Here is a 15,881-nt window from a genome sequence, read left to right as displayed (position 1 = left end):
TCATGCACTGTTTTGCCATCTGTAGGTGTGGCCCACTCTTGACATTTTTTCAATTAGAGGGCCTTGGGGGCACCTGAGGGAAGGCAACTGCAAGATCACCTTTTCAAGATCATCCTGGGATCCTGAAAGATCCAGAAACAAATGGCAATGGGGAGGAGCTCAAGAAAGAGACAGTCCTGTCCTTTCTCTTGCACAAATTCCCTCCTTTGATAGTTGCACTTCATCTGGCTGGAACGCCTCAGATGAAAACCCCCCGTCTATTCCACAAAGCATCTATGCACTCCTATAGGGAGATGGAGGAACCACAGTTCTTGGGCAGGCATCCCTGGAAATTCTTAATTAACTGGATTGGAAAATGTGGGAGGAAAGGAAGCATGTCGACTTAAGAATGGGAACCACCCTCTGGCTTTGCTTCCACTATGACCAGCGTACCCACAGCTTGGCTTCTTGCAGACCTGATGCTTTTATAACCTTTCCAGCATCAAGATTTCACCCCCTCAGGAATGCCTGGAGGTTGTCCCTTCAATAAGCTTGAGAGTGTGGAGGAGACAGTGCTATCAGATCCACATTGGAACTGCAGTTTAGTAACTATCTCCAGATTCAGAAGTCCAGCTCAGGGGACAGTGGGAGGAATGCTGGACAGGCCTAAGGTACTGCTCAATAACCCTGTGTGATATGCCCCTTGCAGGTGTTAATAGCTGGGTAAGTGAAGCCTTCTCTCCGATGCCTTTCAATACAGCAGCCACAGGTGAGGGAGGGGACACACTGCTGCATGCTGTGAAAGCCACCAAGGAACACAAGGACAAGGTCTCTGTGGGGACGGCTTGTCTGTCGCTCAGTCCAGGAGGGGAATAAAGAGGGAAGGTGTTCAAAGAGCTGCTCGATAGAGGATCCCATCTCATTGATTTCTATAGATATGCTTTGTTTTGATGCAAAGCTCTCTGAGGTAGTTTTTTGGAGAGAGGGAAAGAAAAGCGATATACAAAAAAATTAAATCTCCCCATCCAGCACTGCAGGAGAAAAAGGCAAGGTTTGGGAGGTGACAACTGCACTGCTAGGCAAGGCTGTTTTGAGAGCAGTAGGAAACATCCTCACCTACTTAGGTCATTCTGCAACATGTTCCCGCCCCGTGAGCAAGACTCCTCCATATTGGTACGAATGAAGAATGCAGTGAAGGAAGCAACCGTGGAAGATCACTAGTTGACTTTGGAACTGGCTGTAGTCTCCTGCTGTACTTCGTTCTTTACTCAGAGAAAGGCTTGAGAAATGCTGGTTCTCAGACTGAATTTTCATATATTTTCAGACACAGATCTTGATTCCATAAAGGAAGCCACAGACCTGAACTAACAGGATCTGAACAGCGTGGTTCATGACAGGTGCTCTTGGAGGTCACTGATTCATAGGGTCGCCATAAGTCGTAATCGACCTGAAGGCACATAACAATTACATGACTATGGGGGAAATGGCCTGAAATGTGTCCTCCAGCGCAATACGAAGGCTACTGCAAACATCTGTGAGGCGCAGGGTATGTGATAGGCATGTTGTTCCTTTGGGGAAATGGGAAATGACCCATGAACTTTAAGTACCTTTTGAAACTAGAGGTAAGAGAGCATAAACAGAGGGGGTATTGTATACATAGTACTAGTAGATAGCCTAACATGACCCAAGTGATCAAAACATGATCCAAGTAACCAGCTGACATTCACCAAAGCAAAAGAGATGGGGAATAACACTTCTTCCTAATTCCCTATTTTATTTTATTTTATTTTACACCTTCAGATATAAAATTTGCACTGCTGCTTTGACAGGATTTTTTGCAACTGTAAAATCTTATCAGGTATGTAAAGTGTTCTAGTCGCCTATATTAGGCATAGGTTAACTTCAAAATCCGCAGCAGAAACAAAAAGACTGGTCAAAATCAAGACGTCTAAGGGATATGATTTGTTATAAATTTATTTCATCTTCAGTATTTCAGCTTGCACTTTTGCTCCAGCACTTTTTAAAATAGAACGTTTCACCTATGGCAGCATCTGCCACGTATACATTGAGTCCCAGTCAATGTTCTTAAAAGAGGCTTAGCTTAACCCATTAAACCATGTTGTGTTTGGTGTTGCATATGACTACTTTTACTTCTGGATTTCGTCCCCCTCCCCCCAACAAATTAGCCGTGTCAAGATTTTACAAAGTTCTTGAGTTTACAATATCCATGTGCAAAGACTCACATGTACAAACTGTGATCTGATAACCCCAAAACAGTAGTCCGTCAGACAGTTAGGGGACTTTTTCCCACTCTCTCTCTCTTTTTCCTTTTTTTGGCCTGGAAACAAGAAACCCTCAACTCTACCAAATATTTAAATGGGAGGAAGAAAAATATACAAGCTGGTATTTATACTGTACTTCTATCAATGGTAACAGGTGGTAAATTCATGTTTGCAACTATCACAAAAGACTCATGAACACCAATTCAGCTTTATACTGTAAATACTGCTGGATCAATGGTTTAGGATTATCAATCTTTGTTGTCATTTGCTGTCTATAACAGTTCAAAAGCATCCCGGAGAAAAATCCTGAAAAACACATACCTTACGGTATATAATAATGCACCTGCATTAGCTAAATATATACTGTACACAAGTCTTATCAGCGTTTTATCTACCAAAGATGTGAGATTCCACTTTTAAATACAAAGCAGATAGCCAGTAATGTATACTTATAATACAGCCCTCTTTCCCCCCCACCCCACATTTTTTTTGCTTTGTTTTTAACCTTAAACAATTTGGTCACAATGCACCTTTGATATAAAATCATCTTAAATTTTATTATTAATACTCAGGACATTAGGTTTGCCAGAATTGGAATATTCTCCCCCGCCCCCAGCAGGATTTTTTAGAACCACTTTTAGTAACAAATACAGTAATTAGGAACGAGCATCTAAGTTCAGAAAGCTGAAGTATGTTATCTGGAATCCATTCCAGCTCAAAACACAAAAGATGTTGCTATGATGAGAAAAAAAAGTATTAGAATTGCAAAACACTAGAGAATCTTTCCTCCCCAGAGGCTACATCTTTTCTTTCTTCTTTTTGGCTGGAATGTTTAATAAATACTTATTTAGAAAGGTAAGGCAACAACTTCAAACAATCCAAACTGTTTGCTCAGTTTCCCTCCCCGCCCCATGTTAGATCCATGATGACCATATGAGATCAATTTCATAGATGTGCTCTTTTTTATTATTATTATTTCCAAATAGCCTAAAGAAAATGTATAGCAATACAATAATTTAGCCTCAGTATTACTAAGACAAATCCGGTCATGTTATCAATTGTGTACAACTAATACTGGTCAGATACTGAAGTCTGTGTTGTTGCCACTTTGATAAGGAATGGCAAGATGAGCTTGGATTCACAAGCAATTAATTCATTGACAAATCCAGAGCACATTTCCCAATTCTGTTTATAACCACTTTATGTTTACTCGTAATGTTCACACTGAAAGAGCACCAAAGCAAGTCTGGTACTCAAAAGTTGCGTATACCAGAACAAACTCTTAGCATTAAGGACCTCTATTTTTTTTCCATGGCCCTGATCTGTATAAACATTCAACTCATGAAGATGTGCAAAAAGGAGGAAAAAAAACAAAGGCAAATTACAGCATAGTTATCCAGATGAGAAAGATGTTACACAAACTCATAAGAAATGACTTTTTTTTCTCTTTTACTATAAATACATTTAACAGTTTAGCAGAAAGACAAGCTAAATTTAAGATTGTTCACATTTGAAGTTGCATCACTCTCTGCTAATGATAAATAAGGAACAGGTCCTGACAATGGAATTTGGACATAGCAATTTTCATCAATAGATCTTTTGAAGACTGGTTTAAAGAAGGGTTAAAACAATGATTATTTTTGCAAAGTTCTGAGAAGTCCATCTGTTGTCCAAACTTTGGATTGAAGTTCTTATTTATTTTCCTTTACTTAAGAGACAGATATATACAGTGTTGTTGTAATAATGAAACAAATGTGAAATCTACTGTAAAGTTGCACAATACAGAAAACTGTTGCTCCATCTTCTACTACATACATGTGTGACTCCACAGGTTATTTAATGTCGCTTTGTTTCTTTTTTGTTAAGTTGGAATTATTCCGTCACGTCTAAGACCCCGCTTTAGTTCCAAATCCTCCAGTTTCTTCCATAGTTCTTCACGTTCCTTCTCCTTTTTCTTCTCACTGGTAAATAAAAAAAAAAGCATTAGAAGCAAGGGAAGATTTTCAAGAGCCTTGTTTTACCTTGTTGCTGACATTAGTACAGCTACAGAAACAAAACAGCACTAGAGTAACAACGATGCACTGAGTATCTCAAGGCTTCCATTTTCTCTGAAACATCCTAAGATTACACACAAAAGCCCAGCAACTGTGTAGTGTCATGCATTCACAGAACAACCCACGCTGGTGGTGCCTTGTAGCATCGAATTCTAACAACTCTGGTCAGGCTGCTTGCTCAATTTACTGACAGATCTTGTCCTGATTCTTTACCCAAGTTAATGAAAACCTCTCTTCTACAACAAAACAAAGGTAGCCGGAAGTCAACAGAATGAACACAATTAAGTATCAAAAACAGACTTTTGTAGACTTTTGGAGGTAAGGAATGTGTTACTGCTCCTGTATTTGAAGCCATTAAAAAAAACTATTATTGACCAGCATGTTACTTCAAATACTATGGAGATGGAAATCAACAGAGCTCCATTTAGCAATGGATCTCATCCATACCAGTACATTTATTTTTCTTTCTAGTGAATCCTTAACTTGCTCTTTGAATCTCTCTTTTTTTTTTTTTTTTAGTATAGGACTATATCACTAATTTGAACACTAAAAAGAAAATATTATTCCATTTCTTGTTCTCTCTTTCCCTATACATTCCTATTTTCTTCATTATTATTTTTTTTAAAAAAAACTTTTTTCAAAAAAATGATGAAGATAGGAATGTATAGGGAAAGAGAGAACAATAAATGGAGAAATATTTTCTTTCCAATTTTATTCTTTTCTATTTTCCAACCACTGGAATTGCAGCCAGACAGTGACCCAAATTTGAGCTCCAATGTTTCACAAAGCAATTGTTACTTAAGCTTTATATCTGTCAGGTTCACTAACTTAATATCTGCATACTTTTCAGGCTGCTAGAGTCCTAATGATCTACAGCCATGTCTTCCTGTTATTTAACCTTTTAAAAAATGGCTTATCTTAATTTAACAGTAATAGATAACCTGATACAAGAATACAAAATGTCAGTTTTAATTATGTATGCCACACATAGTTGGCAATAGTGACATTCTGTATTCTAGGACAAACTTAGGCTATAATCTTAATTAAAGCTGTTTATTACGGGGGAGTCCCCAGTGAATAGAATAGTGATTTGTTGTTGTTATGTGCCTTCAAGTCAATTATGACTTATGGCGACCCTATGAATCAACAACCTCCAATAGCATCTGTTATAAGCCACCCTCTTCAGATCTTGTAAGTTCAGCTCTATGGCTTCCTTTATGGAATCAATCTATCTCATGTTTGGCCTTCCTCTTTTTCTACTCCCTTCTGCTTTTCCCAGCATTATGGTCTTTTCTACTGAATCATGTCTTCTCATTATGTATCCAAAGTATGATAACCTCAATTTCATCATTTTAGCTTCTAGTGATAGTTCTGGTTTAATTTGTTCTAACACGCAATTATTTGTCTTTTTCGCGGTCCATGGTATGCACAAAGCTCTCCTCCAACACCACATTTCAAATGAGATGACAACAGTGCTTACTCCCTCGTAAAGGGTAACCTCTACTCGATTAATGCCTTCCGTTTCTATAAAAATCAGGTTGCTTATTGCTACTGGGATCCTGTGCAGACAGTCAGTGGGGCTTTAGACTCAAATTCTCCCAAGGCACATGGAAAACCATTTTTGAGACCAAAGTGAACTTCAAAGCTGATTGTGGTGTGGCATGGGAGTCTGCCATTCAACGACAAAAAGTCAAAAACCATGTTGGAGATTCTCAAGACCTAAAATAAACAGCTGTTTGGATACCTGCCTCCAGATCTCATGATTTTTAAAATGTGTTTCATGCAAAGTAGGTGAAGCCTTAACTTTGACCATTTGAGGTTATCAAATACCAAGACTCATGCTCATGCCAAAAACACAATCAATGAATCACTAATAATTAAGAGTGTAACTAGTTTCTTGATGAAACTTGTATAACATTTGCAAAAAGATCCACACTACATCCAATCAGCAGCACCTCACAGATTCCCTGATGGCCTTAGCACTGTACAAGCTGCATAGCCTAGTTCAAACAAAATTTTAATAAATCAAGCATAATTGACTTTCTGTGTGTGCCAGGCATAAATGTACAAAACTAAGGGTACGTGGTACCCCACTAATTACATTTCTTTTTATTTTCTTTTTTTAAAAACCTTTAAACAGAGAGCTGTGAGCTTGGTGATTGAACTGAACAACATTACTGCCTCCAAAAATGTGTGAGAGGCTATACTAACCTAACAAGGCTTGATGACATACAGTACCCTTCGCTTTGCTTGTGGGAACCCCGAGTCTCACAAAAGACACGACTTTCACCAAGTCGCAAACTGCCCGGAGTTCCCGAAGTTTCCTCATTAGTTTCACCTGCTGCTTTGGATAAGCTGAAATTTCAGACAAAAGATGATGCACTATAATTGGAGAAGGATGATTAAGGAAAAGACAGAGAAACATTTTAACTAGGGTGCAACTAATGATCATATGGATGGCACTTCTTCTAGATCCAGCAATGTCAAAGCTTTGAATGTATCAAGTTATTATGAAGAAAAGCCAAAAAGACTGAAAAAGTGTCACTTTGCTTAGAGATTTCAATAAGCATCATGTGTGAGTTGTATCAAATGCTTTTTCAACTCACAAAAAGTTCCTATACATTCTGGACATTATCTTCAAGCAAAGTGATGGCAAATTATTGGATTTTTTTAAAAAAAGAATTGTTTTATTTTTTTACTACTGAAAGTCTTGATACATTTAAATCTTTAAGAACATAGAGCCAAAAGAAGTTCTGTGAGGAATGCAAGTTCACAAGCTACGCAATGGGTACTGTATCTCATAAAGGGGGGGAGGAACAACCATCTATACATCTTGCAAGGGCCAGGCTAATGAGCATGCAGGGGGGAAAATGAAGCATTGCAATCAATCATGTGTGAAAATTATGCAATTACTGCAAAGTGTAAAAAAAGAACCAAAAACTAAAAGCAGCAGGCTTTATGCACAGCTGACAAAAAAAAGGCTTTAAAAAGTTACCGCTGGCGATCTGACTTGTAAGTGGCCGTCAGCTCGTCGAACATGGCGCTGTTCATTTCCATAAATGCCTTCAGCACGTTGTATACTAAAGCCACAATAGCCCTGTGAAAGAAAACGACTCCATTCATTCGCCATTCAAATGGGACAGGTACTGTTCTGGTTTCATATGCTTGTTATGGTCAAATTCATTTTATTTCACTCCTGAGAAATAGGTTAATCTAGGTCACCATCACACTGCATGTAAGCGGTTATAGCCACTTCTAATCCTACACATTGCTCACGTTTCCTGGACATGCTGAGGGCAGTGTTCCAGCTGCAAGGACCATAGGAGGCATAGCTCTCAAGGGTAATCCAGGGTTTGTGCCCCTTTCCTCTCTTCCCCAAATCTGTGATGTCCCTATGGAATCGGAATCCTATGTTAATAAATTTTGTGACAGGAAGTGTCAGCAGCCAGCCCAATTCAGAGTGTGGAGCCTTTTCATATTCTGCAACAGTGAAATAAAAATAAACAGTACTAAGCCAAATTCAAGAAGCTATTATTTTTTGGGAAAAGAGAACAAGGGCCAATTGAGGTTTAGAACTCACAATTCAAGGAAACAAATGAAAGCAGTGAAAGTATATAACAATCTTTAACACAAAACCTAGCATGGCACCAGAGTCTAATGTCCAGGCAGATGACCCAGAAATGCTCTTCCCATTTCATCTGTGACCAGTATAGGGCTAAGTGCTCCAAACTCCAAAATAATGGTGCCCAAAGCCTTTGGGACCTTCAAGTTTCTCTCTAGAGAGACCGAACAGTGGAATCAACTCTAGTCCTTGATTTCAACTATGCCAACAGACTAGGACAAAAGCATAAGAAATCATAAGAAAAAGGGCTGGGGAGAAGGGAGACTAAATTCAGAAAAAGAAAATGGGAAAAAAGCAGTTACGCATAGAATGAAGAGAATTAAATAAAATAGGACTTTCATATTTACATTTCCCTCCTATTACACTGTAGAAGCTCAGTGCGATACTCTGCATGTTAATCTAGAAGTAAGTCCCATTGAGTTTATTAGGGTTATCTCCTAAAGTAGACACACAAAGGATTGTGTGTCCAGTTAGGGAGACCCACGATAGGAAAATATGAGAAAGTTAGGGATTCATCTTCCATAAACCCTCCTTAGTTAGCTTTTGATGATTTGTCTGCCCCTCAAGGCTGTCTCCTATTCAGGCTTTATCCAGAGGATACTGCTGTGATTTTAAAGTGACACTTTAAAAAGCACTTTTTTAAATAGAATAAAACTCTGCACTGCTCTAGTTGGTGCTTAGTATAGCCTTTGTTTCAGAGTTCCCAATATACCAAATACAGGTGACACCACCATCACTCAACCATAGCACAGTCCTCCACATAAACTGTGCAAGGAACCAGAGTAAACCTCCTTCCGTGGCCTTGGTGAACTGCAAATTGTTCTCAGTCTTTTGGCTATATTTTTGATATTACTATTCAGTCTTGTAAAAAAGATCAGAATCAGAGCATCTTCCAATAACACGCTGGCTCAGGATATGGAGTGAACTTTGTGCTTCCCCAATTCAATTTTTAGTAAGATCATACCGTGCAGGATACTTAGTGCTGATCTCAGCAGTATTTTGTGACGTTTTGAAAAATGTAATGAATTTTTTGCTTTTATCCGGTTTAAATTTTTTATTATGGTTAGCATATTGTTGTGAACAGCTTTGTGAAACTTTGTTTGAAAAGTCATCAATACTTTTTTTTTTTTTTTTTTAAATAAATTAAACTTTCAGTCTGCGGGCAGGAACCCTTAAATGGGATCCAGGTTCTGAAATGTGACCCTAGTTAGTGTACAGATGAAATATTTCGGTTCAAAAATCTGTAATAGTCCAGCTTGGAAATCATCTTATTGCTGTTCACAGATGACTTATGAAGTTTTATACGTGCATCGGATGGCAGGGAGGGCACTTTGGCACACCTTCCTTCATCACATATGCAACCAGAAAAAGCCCAAGGAATCTTGATGCTTAAGGAATTTGCTGCTGTTGGAGAGGGAGGTTGCTCACCTTGCCTAATTAGCAGAACCAGCCTGGGGGTTTGTCCGTATACCACTTATTCCTGAAAAGATAAGTGGTTCATATGTGCACAGTCCCTGTTTAGGCAATTCAACCCTCGCAATAAAGAGGTAGACAGAAGGAACACCAGGGGCCTAGCCCTGCCTGTGGAAATTCACATATGCACACAGCTATTTGTTAAATATTTTATGAACACAGATAGGGAGTACAAGCTTACCACTCACTCCTACTCCCTGCCATATGTATCTCCCCCAACCCCCAAAAACAATCTATGTGTGATCCCTCCCATACTGAATTGCTTTTAGTGGTTTTCTTCACTTTCTCTACCCTTGGCCTAAATAATTATTTAGAAAATCCACATGCTCAACCCCCTTTAGGATACACACCTTAACATAGTGAGGGGGTTTGAGAGTGTTGAACAAGCTGAGAGCAATGCCGTCAGGAGTCTAGACCCAGAGGCTAGACTCCAACAGGGGCACCCAAGGCGAAATGGTCAAAGCTGAAACACCAGACTAAGATGTATCCAAACTCAGAGGAAGACAATAGTAAACCACCTCTGAATATCTCTTACCACAAAAACCTTATGAACAGAGTATCCAAAATGCAACACAAGATAGTGCTAGAAGATGAGACCCCCAGGTCAGAAGGCACTCACCGAGCTACTGGGGAAGAACAAAGGACAAGTATGAGTAGCACTGTGACTAATGACGCAGCTGGGTCAAAGCTGAAAGGAAGCCCAGAGGCTGATGCGCACAGATGCGAAAGGAGAGTCCAGAGTTGTACGATAGGAATATGGAATGCAAGAAGGATGAACCAGGGAAAGTTAGAAATAGTCAAGAAAGAAATGGAACGCATCAGGCTCTTCAGGAAGCCTTTGGGGTGGGTTAGATTTTAGTGTTATTGTTCAAATTTTAACGCTCTAATGTGAATTGTATGTTTTTATGTTGTGCGTCGCCCAGAGTGGCTGGACAACCAGCCAGATGGGCAACTAATAAATTTAATAAATAAATAAATCAACATCACAATACTTGGCGTGAGTGAATTAAAATGGTCTGGAATGGGACATTTGCAATCAGGCAACTACAAAATATTTTATGCAGGAAATGAGAAATTAAGAAGAAATGGGGTTGCTTTAAGAGTGAGAAGTGATGTAGCAAGAGCAATTAGGAGCTACAACGCAAGGTCTGAGCGAGTGATATCAATGAGATTAAATGGGAAACCTATCAACATAACCATCATCCAAGTCTATGCTCCGACGGCAAACGCAGAAGAAGAGGAATTTGAGAGATTTTACACAGACGTACAGGAAGAAATTGATCACACACCAAAACAAGATGTGATGATAATCATGGGGGACTGGAATGCAAAAGTAGGGAACAGAGAAAAACTGGGAATTGTGGGGAAATGGGGCTTAGGAGATAGAAATGAAGCAGGAGAAAGACTTGTTGAATTCTGTGAAACCAATAATTTGTTTCTTGCGAATACGTTTTTTGAGCAACCAAAAAGACAACTGCACACGTGGACATCACCAAATGGTCAATATAGGAATCAAATTGATTATATAATTGGTAGCAGAAAATGGAGAAGTTCCATGCTTTCTGCAAAAAGAGACTGCGGTACAGATCATGAACTGGTTGTATCAAAAATCAGAGTAAAGCTAAAGAAGAACAACAAAGCAATCATAATGCCAAAATACAATTTAAATAACATCCTAGAAGAATATAAAGATCAAATAAGGAACAGGTTTGAGACTTTAAACTTAGCTGACAGAGAACCAGAAGAACTATGGAATGAAGTCAGAGATGTTATCAGGGAAGAATACAAAAAGACAATACCTCTAGTTAAAAAGAAAGACCCCAATGGATGACTGAAGAAACTCTTCAAATGGTTAGAGAGAGAGGGAAAGCAAAAGCAAAAGAAGATTGAAACACAGTCAAAACCCTAAATGGAACAATACAGCGACTAGTATGTAGGGACAAAGAGAACTATTACAATAGTTACTGTATAGAAATAGAAGAGGACAACAAAAAGGGTAGAACAAGAGTCCTGTTCCAAAAGATTAGAGAAATGAAAAGAGAAATTTAAACCACGAGTAGGGATGTTGAATAATCAACAGGGGAACACACTGACTGACTGAGATGAAATAAAAGGAAGATGGAAGCAATACACTGAAGAACTCTATAAAAGAGATGCCAGGATGACAGATTCATTCACAGAGGAACCATATGATGAAGAACCAGAAATTGTAGAATGCGAGGTGAAAGCTGCTCTTAAAATACTTGGAAGAAACAAACAACCAGGAATAGATGGCATACCAATAGAGTTGCTACAAGCTACTGAGATTGAATCTGTCCAAATTTTGACTAAAATCTTTCAAGAAATATGGAAAACTAAACAACGGCCCACAGACTGGAAGCGTTCCATATACATCCCAATTCCAAAGAAAGGGGATCCCAGGGAATGCAGTAATTATCCAACTATTGCCTTAATATACCATGCAAGTAAAGTAATGCTCAAGATTCTACAACAAAGGCTCTTATATATGGAGCGAGAAATGCCAGATGTCCAAGCTGGATTTAGAAAGGGAAGAGGCACCAGAGATCATATCGCAAACATACGCTGGATAATGGAACGGACCAAAGAATTTCAGAAGAAAATCACCCTGTGCTTTATAGATTACAGCAAAGCCTTTGACTGTGTAGATCATGAAAAACTATGCAATGCTTTAAAAGAAATGGGAGTGCCACAGCATCTGATTGTCCTGTTGCGCAACTATACTCTGCACAAGAGGCTACTGTTAGGACAGAATATGGAGAAACCGATTGCTTCCCAATCGGAAAGCGTGTGAGACAGGACTGTATTTTATCACACTATCTGTTTAATCTATACGCAGAACATATCATACGAAAAGCGGGATTGGACCAAGATGAAGGAGGTATGAAAACTGGAGGGAGAAATATCAATAATTTAAGATATGAGGATGATACCATACTACTAGCAGAAACCAGTAATGATTTGAAACGAATGCTGATGAAAGTTCAACAGGAAAGCAAAAAGCAGGACTACAACTGAACGTCAAAAAGACTAAAGTAATGACAACAGAAGATTTATGCAACTTTACAGTTGACAATGAGGACATTGAACTTGTCAAGGATTATCAATACCTTGGCACAGTCATTAACCAAAATGGAGACTAGTCAACAAATCAGAAGAAGGCTAGGACTGGGGAGGATAGCTAGAAAAGGTCCTCAAATGTAAAGATGTATCACTGAACACTAAAGTCAGGATCATTCAGACCATGGTATTTCCAATCTCCATGTATGGATGTGAAAGTTGGACAGTGAAAAAGACGGATAAGAGAAAAATCAACTCATTTGAAATGTGGAGTTGGAGGAGAGCTTTGCGCATATCATGGACCGTGAAAAAGACAAATAATTGGGTGTTAGAACAAATTAAACCAGAACTATCACTACAAGCTAAAATAATGAAACTGAGATTATCATACTTTGGACACATAATGAGAAGACGTGATTCATTAGAAAAGATAATAATGCTGGGAAAAACAGAAGGGAGTAGAAAAAGAGGAAGGCCAAACAAGAGATGGACTGATTCCATAAAGGAAGCCACAGACCTGAACTTACAAGATCTGAACAGGGTGGTTCATGACAGATGCTCTTGGAGGTCACTGGTTCATAGGGTTGCCATAAGTCGTAGCTGACTTGGAGGCACATAACAACATCACTGAACACTAAAGGTACCCTCTTACACAGTCCTCAGGGTTCGAATGCGTTTTTTTGAAGCTGGGTGCTCGGGACAAAATAGGGATTCTGTTGGTGTACCGCCCACCCCGCTGCCCAACTGTCTCCCTTCCTGAGCTAACTGAGGTAATCTCGGGGTTGATACTGGAGTCTACCAGGCTTGTGGTACTGGGCGACTTCAATGTCCACGCCGATGTTGCCCTTTCTGGAGTGGCTCAGGAGTTCATGGCCTCCATGACAACCATGGGTTTGTCCCAAATAATATCTGGCCCCACTCACGCTGCTGGTCATATTTTGGACCTTGTCTTCTGTGCTAGACGAGATGTTTGTGATCCTGGTGTGGAGGAACTTTCATTAGTTCCGTTGTCATGGACAGATCACTACCTGGTTAGTTTTCGACTCACTGCGACTCAGAACCTCCGCAGGGGTGGGGGACCAATTAGAATGGTCCACCCCAGGAGACTGATGGATCCGGATGGTTTTCTGATGGCCCTTGGGGATTTTCTGGTCACCTCGGCAGGTGATTCTGTCGAAGCCTTGGTCGACCTTTGGAATGAAGAAATGACCAGGGCGGTGGACACAATCGCCCCTAAGCGCCTCCTTTCGCGGATTGGAACCAAATCGGCTCCTTGGTTTACTGGAGAACTGGTGATGATGAAACGCAAAAGACGGAGACTAGAGCGACGTTGGCGGAAAACTCTGAACGAATCTGATCGAACGCGGGCTAGAACCTACTTAAAAACCTATTCAACAGCAGTGAGGACCCAGAAGAAACTCTTCTTCTCCGCCTCTACTGCATCCGCTGAATCTCACCCGGCGGAATTGTTTTGAGTTGTCAAGGGTCTTTTAAATTCTGACCCTCATGAATATGTTGACCACTCTATAACCCGTTGTCATGAGTTTGCATGTTATTTTGCAAACAAAGTCGCTCAGATTCGTTCTGACTTAGACGCCAAGATTAACACAGTCTCTATGGATGTAACTTCGGCTCCTGCTTGCTTAATTAGAATGGATTCTTTTCAGCTTGTTCAACCCGAGGATATGGACAAAATCCTTGGAGAAGTACGTCCCACCACGTGCATGTTAGATCCTTGCCCTTCCTGGCTTATAAAAACTGCCAGAGAGGGACTGGTTAAGTGGGTCATGGAAGTGATTAATGCCTCTTTGGGACAGGGCAGCATACCGTCCTGTCTAAAGGAGGCAGTAATAAGACCTTTACTGAAAAAACCTTCCTTGGACCCCCTATTATTAGGTAATTACCGCCCAGTATCTAATATTCCTTTTCTTGGCAAGATAATAGAGCGGGTGGTGACTGCTCAGCTCCAGGGATTTTTGGATGAGACGGACTATCTAGATCCAGCTCAGTCTGGTTTCAGGCCAGGTTGTGGAACTGAGACGGCCTTGGTCGCCTTGGTGGATGACCTTCACAGAGAGCTGGACAGGGGGAGTGTGTCCCTGTTGGTTTTACTGGATCTCTCAGCTGCTTTCGATACCATCGACCATGGTATCCTTCTGGGCCGCCTCGCTGGGATGGGACTTGGAGGCACGGGAATACGGTGGCTCCGGTCCTTCCTGGAGGAACGAACCCAGAAGGTGGTTATGGGGGACTCCTGTTCGACCACCTGGCCATTGACTTATGGGGTCCCACAGGGTTCAGTTTTGTCCCCCATGTTATTTAATATCTACATGAAACCGCTGGGAGAGGTTATCCGGAGTTTTGGGGTTCGGTGCCACCAATATGCAGATGACACCCAACTCTATCTCTCCTTTCCACCTGATGAAACCAAGGAAGCCGTCCAGGTTCTCAACCGATGCCTGGTATCAGTGATGGACTGGATGGGAGCGAACAAGCTGAAATTAAACCCTGACAAGACAGAGGTGCTCCTCGTCAGTCGGAAGGTGGAGCAGGGAATAGGGATTCAACTTGTGCTGGATGGGGTTACACTCCCCCTGAAATCACAGGTTCGCAGTTTGGGAGTGCTCCTGGACTCGGCTCTGACTCTGGAGGCACAGGTCTCGGCTGTGGCTAGGAGTGCTTTCGCTCAATTAAGATTGGTGCGCCAACTGCGCCGGTTCCTTGACCAGTCAGACTTGACCACGGTGACACATGCCTTAGTTACATCCCGATTAGACTACTGTAACGCGCTCTACGTGGGGCTGCCCCTGAAGACTGCTCGGAAACTGAAATTGGTACAAAGAGCTGCAGCCAGGATGTTAACTGGGGCGGGATATAGAGAACATACAACCCCGCTGTTGTATCAGCTCCACTGGTTGCCCATTTGTTTCCGGGCACAATTCAAGGTGCTGGTTTTGACCTATAAAGCCTTATACGGCTTAGGTCCAGGCTATCTGTCAGAGCGCCTCTCCCTCTATGAACCTGCTCGGACTTTAAGATCCTCCAGCGAGATTCTACTTATTACCCCTTCCTTCCTGCAAGTTCATCTTGCAGAGACACAGAATAGGGCTTTTTCGGTGGCCGCCCCTAGACTGTGGAACTCTCTCCCTATTGAGGTCCGGTTGGCTTCCTCATTATCAAACTTTCATGCACAGGTGAAGACTGTTCTATTTAGACGGGCTTTTAACCAATGTAGTTAGTTTTAACCTATGTTTATTTAATTCCATTTTAAATTGCTTAAACTGAATATCATGTTTATTAATTATTGCTGTTTTAATGTTTTAATGTAAGCCGCCCTGAGTTCCTCGGAAAAAGGGCGGGGTATAAATATTTTAAATAAATAAATAAATAAAT

General features: G+C 40.6%; 1 protein-coding gene across 4 annotated transcripts in view; it reads right to left on the bottom strand.

The window, feature by feature from the left end:
• Positions 1-1,935: 1,935 nt before the first annotated feature.
• PPP2R5E (protein phosphatase 2 regulatory subunit B'epsilon) overlaps positions 1,936-15,881 on the bottom strand; it is a 105,623-nt gene continuing 91,677 nt past the window's right edge. For 2 of the 4 annotated variants that reach the window (XM_061612382.1, XM_061612381.1), the window contains exons 13-15: positions 7,311-7,412; positions 6,527-6,670; positions 1,936-4,222 (exon numbers count right to left, since the gene is read on the bottom strand). In XM_061612382.1, coding sequence (XP_061468366.1) covers positions 4,123-4,222; positions 6,527-6,670; positions 7,311-7,412 — 346 coding nt within the window. In that variant the 3' untranslated portion in view covers positions 1,936-4,122. The remainder of the gene's footprint in view (positions 4,223-6,526; positions 6,671-7,310; positions 7,413-15,881) is intronic. The other 2 variants (XM_061612383.1, XM_061612384.1) reach the window with 2 other exon arrangements.

The sequence above is a fragment of the Rhineura floridana genome, chromosome 2 (assembly GCF_030035675.1).
Source record: "Rhineura floridana isolate rRhiFlo1 chromosome 2, rRhiFlo1.hap2, whole genome shotgun sequence".
In the NCBI taxonomy this organism is placed as follows: domain Eukaryota; kingdom Metazoa; phylum Chordata; class Lepidosauria; order Squamata; family Rhineuridae; genus Rhineura; species Rhineura floridana.
This window is presented reverse-complemented; position numbering and strand designations above follow the sequence as displayed.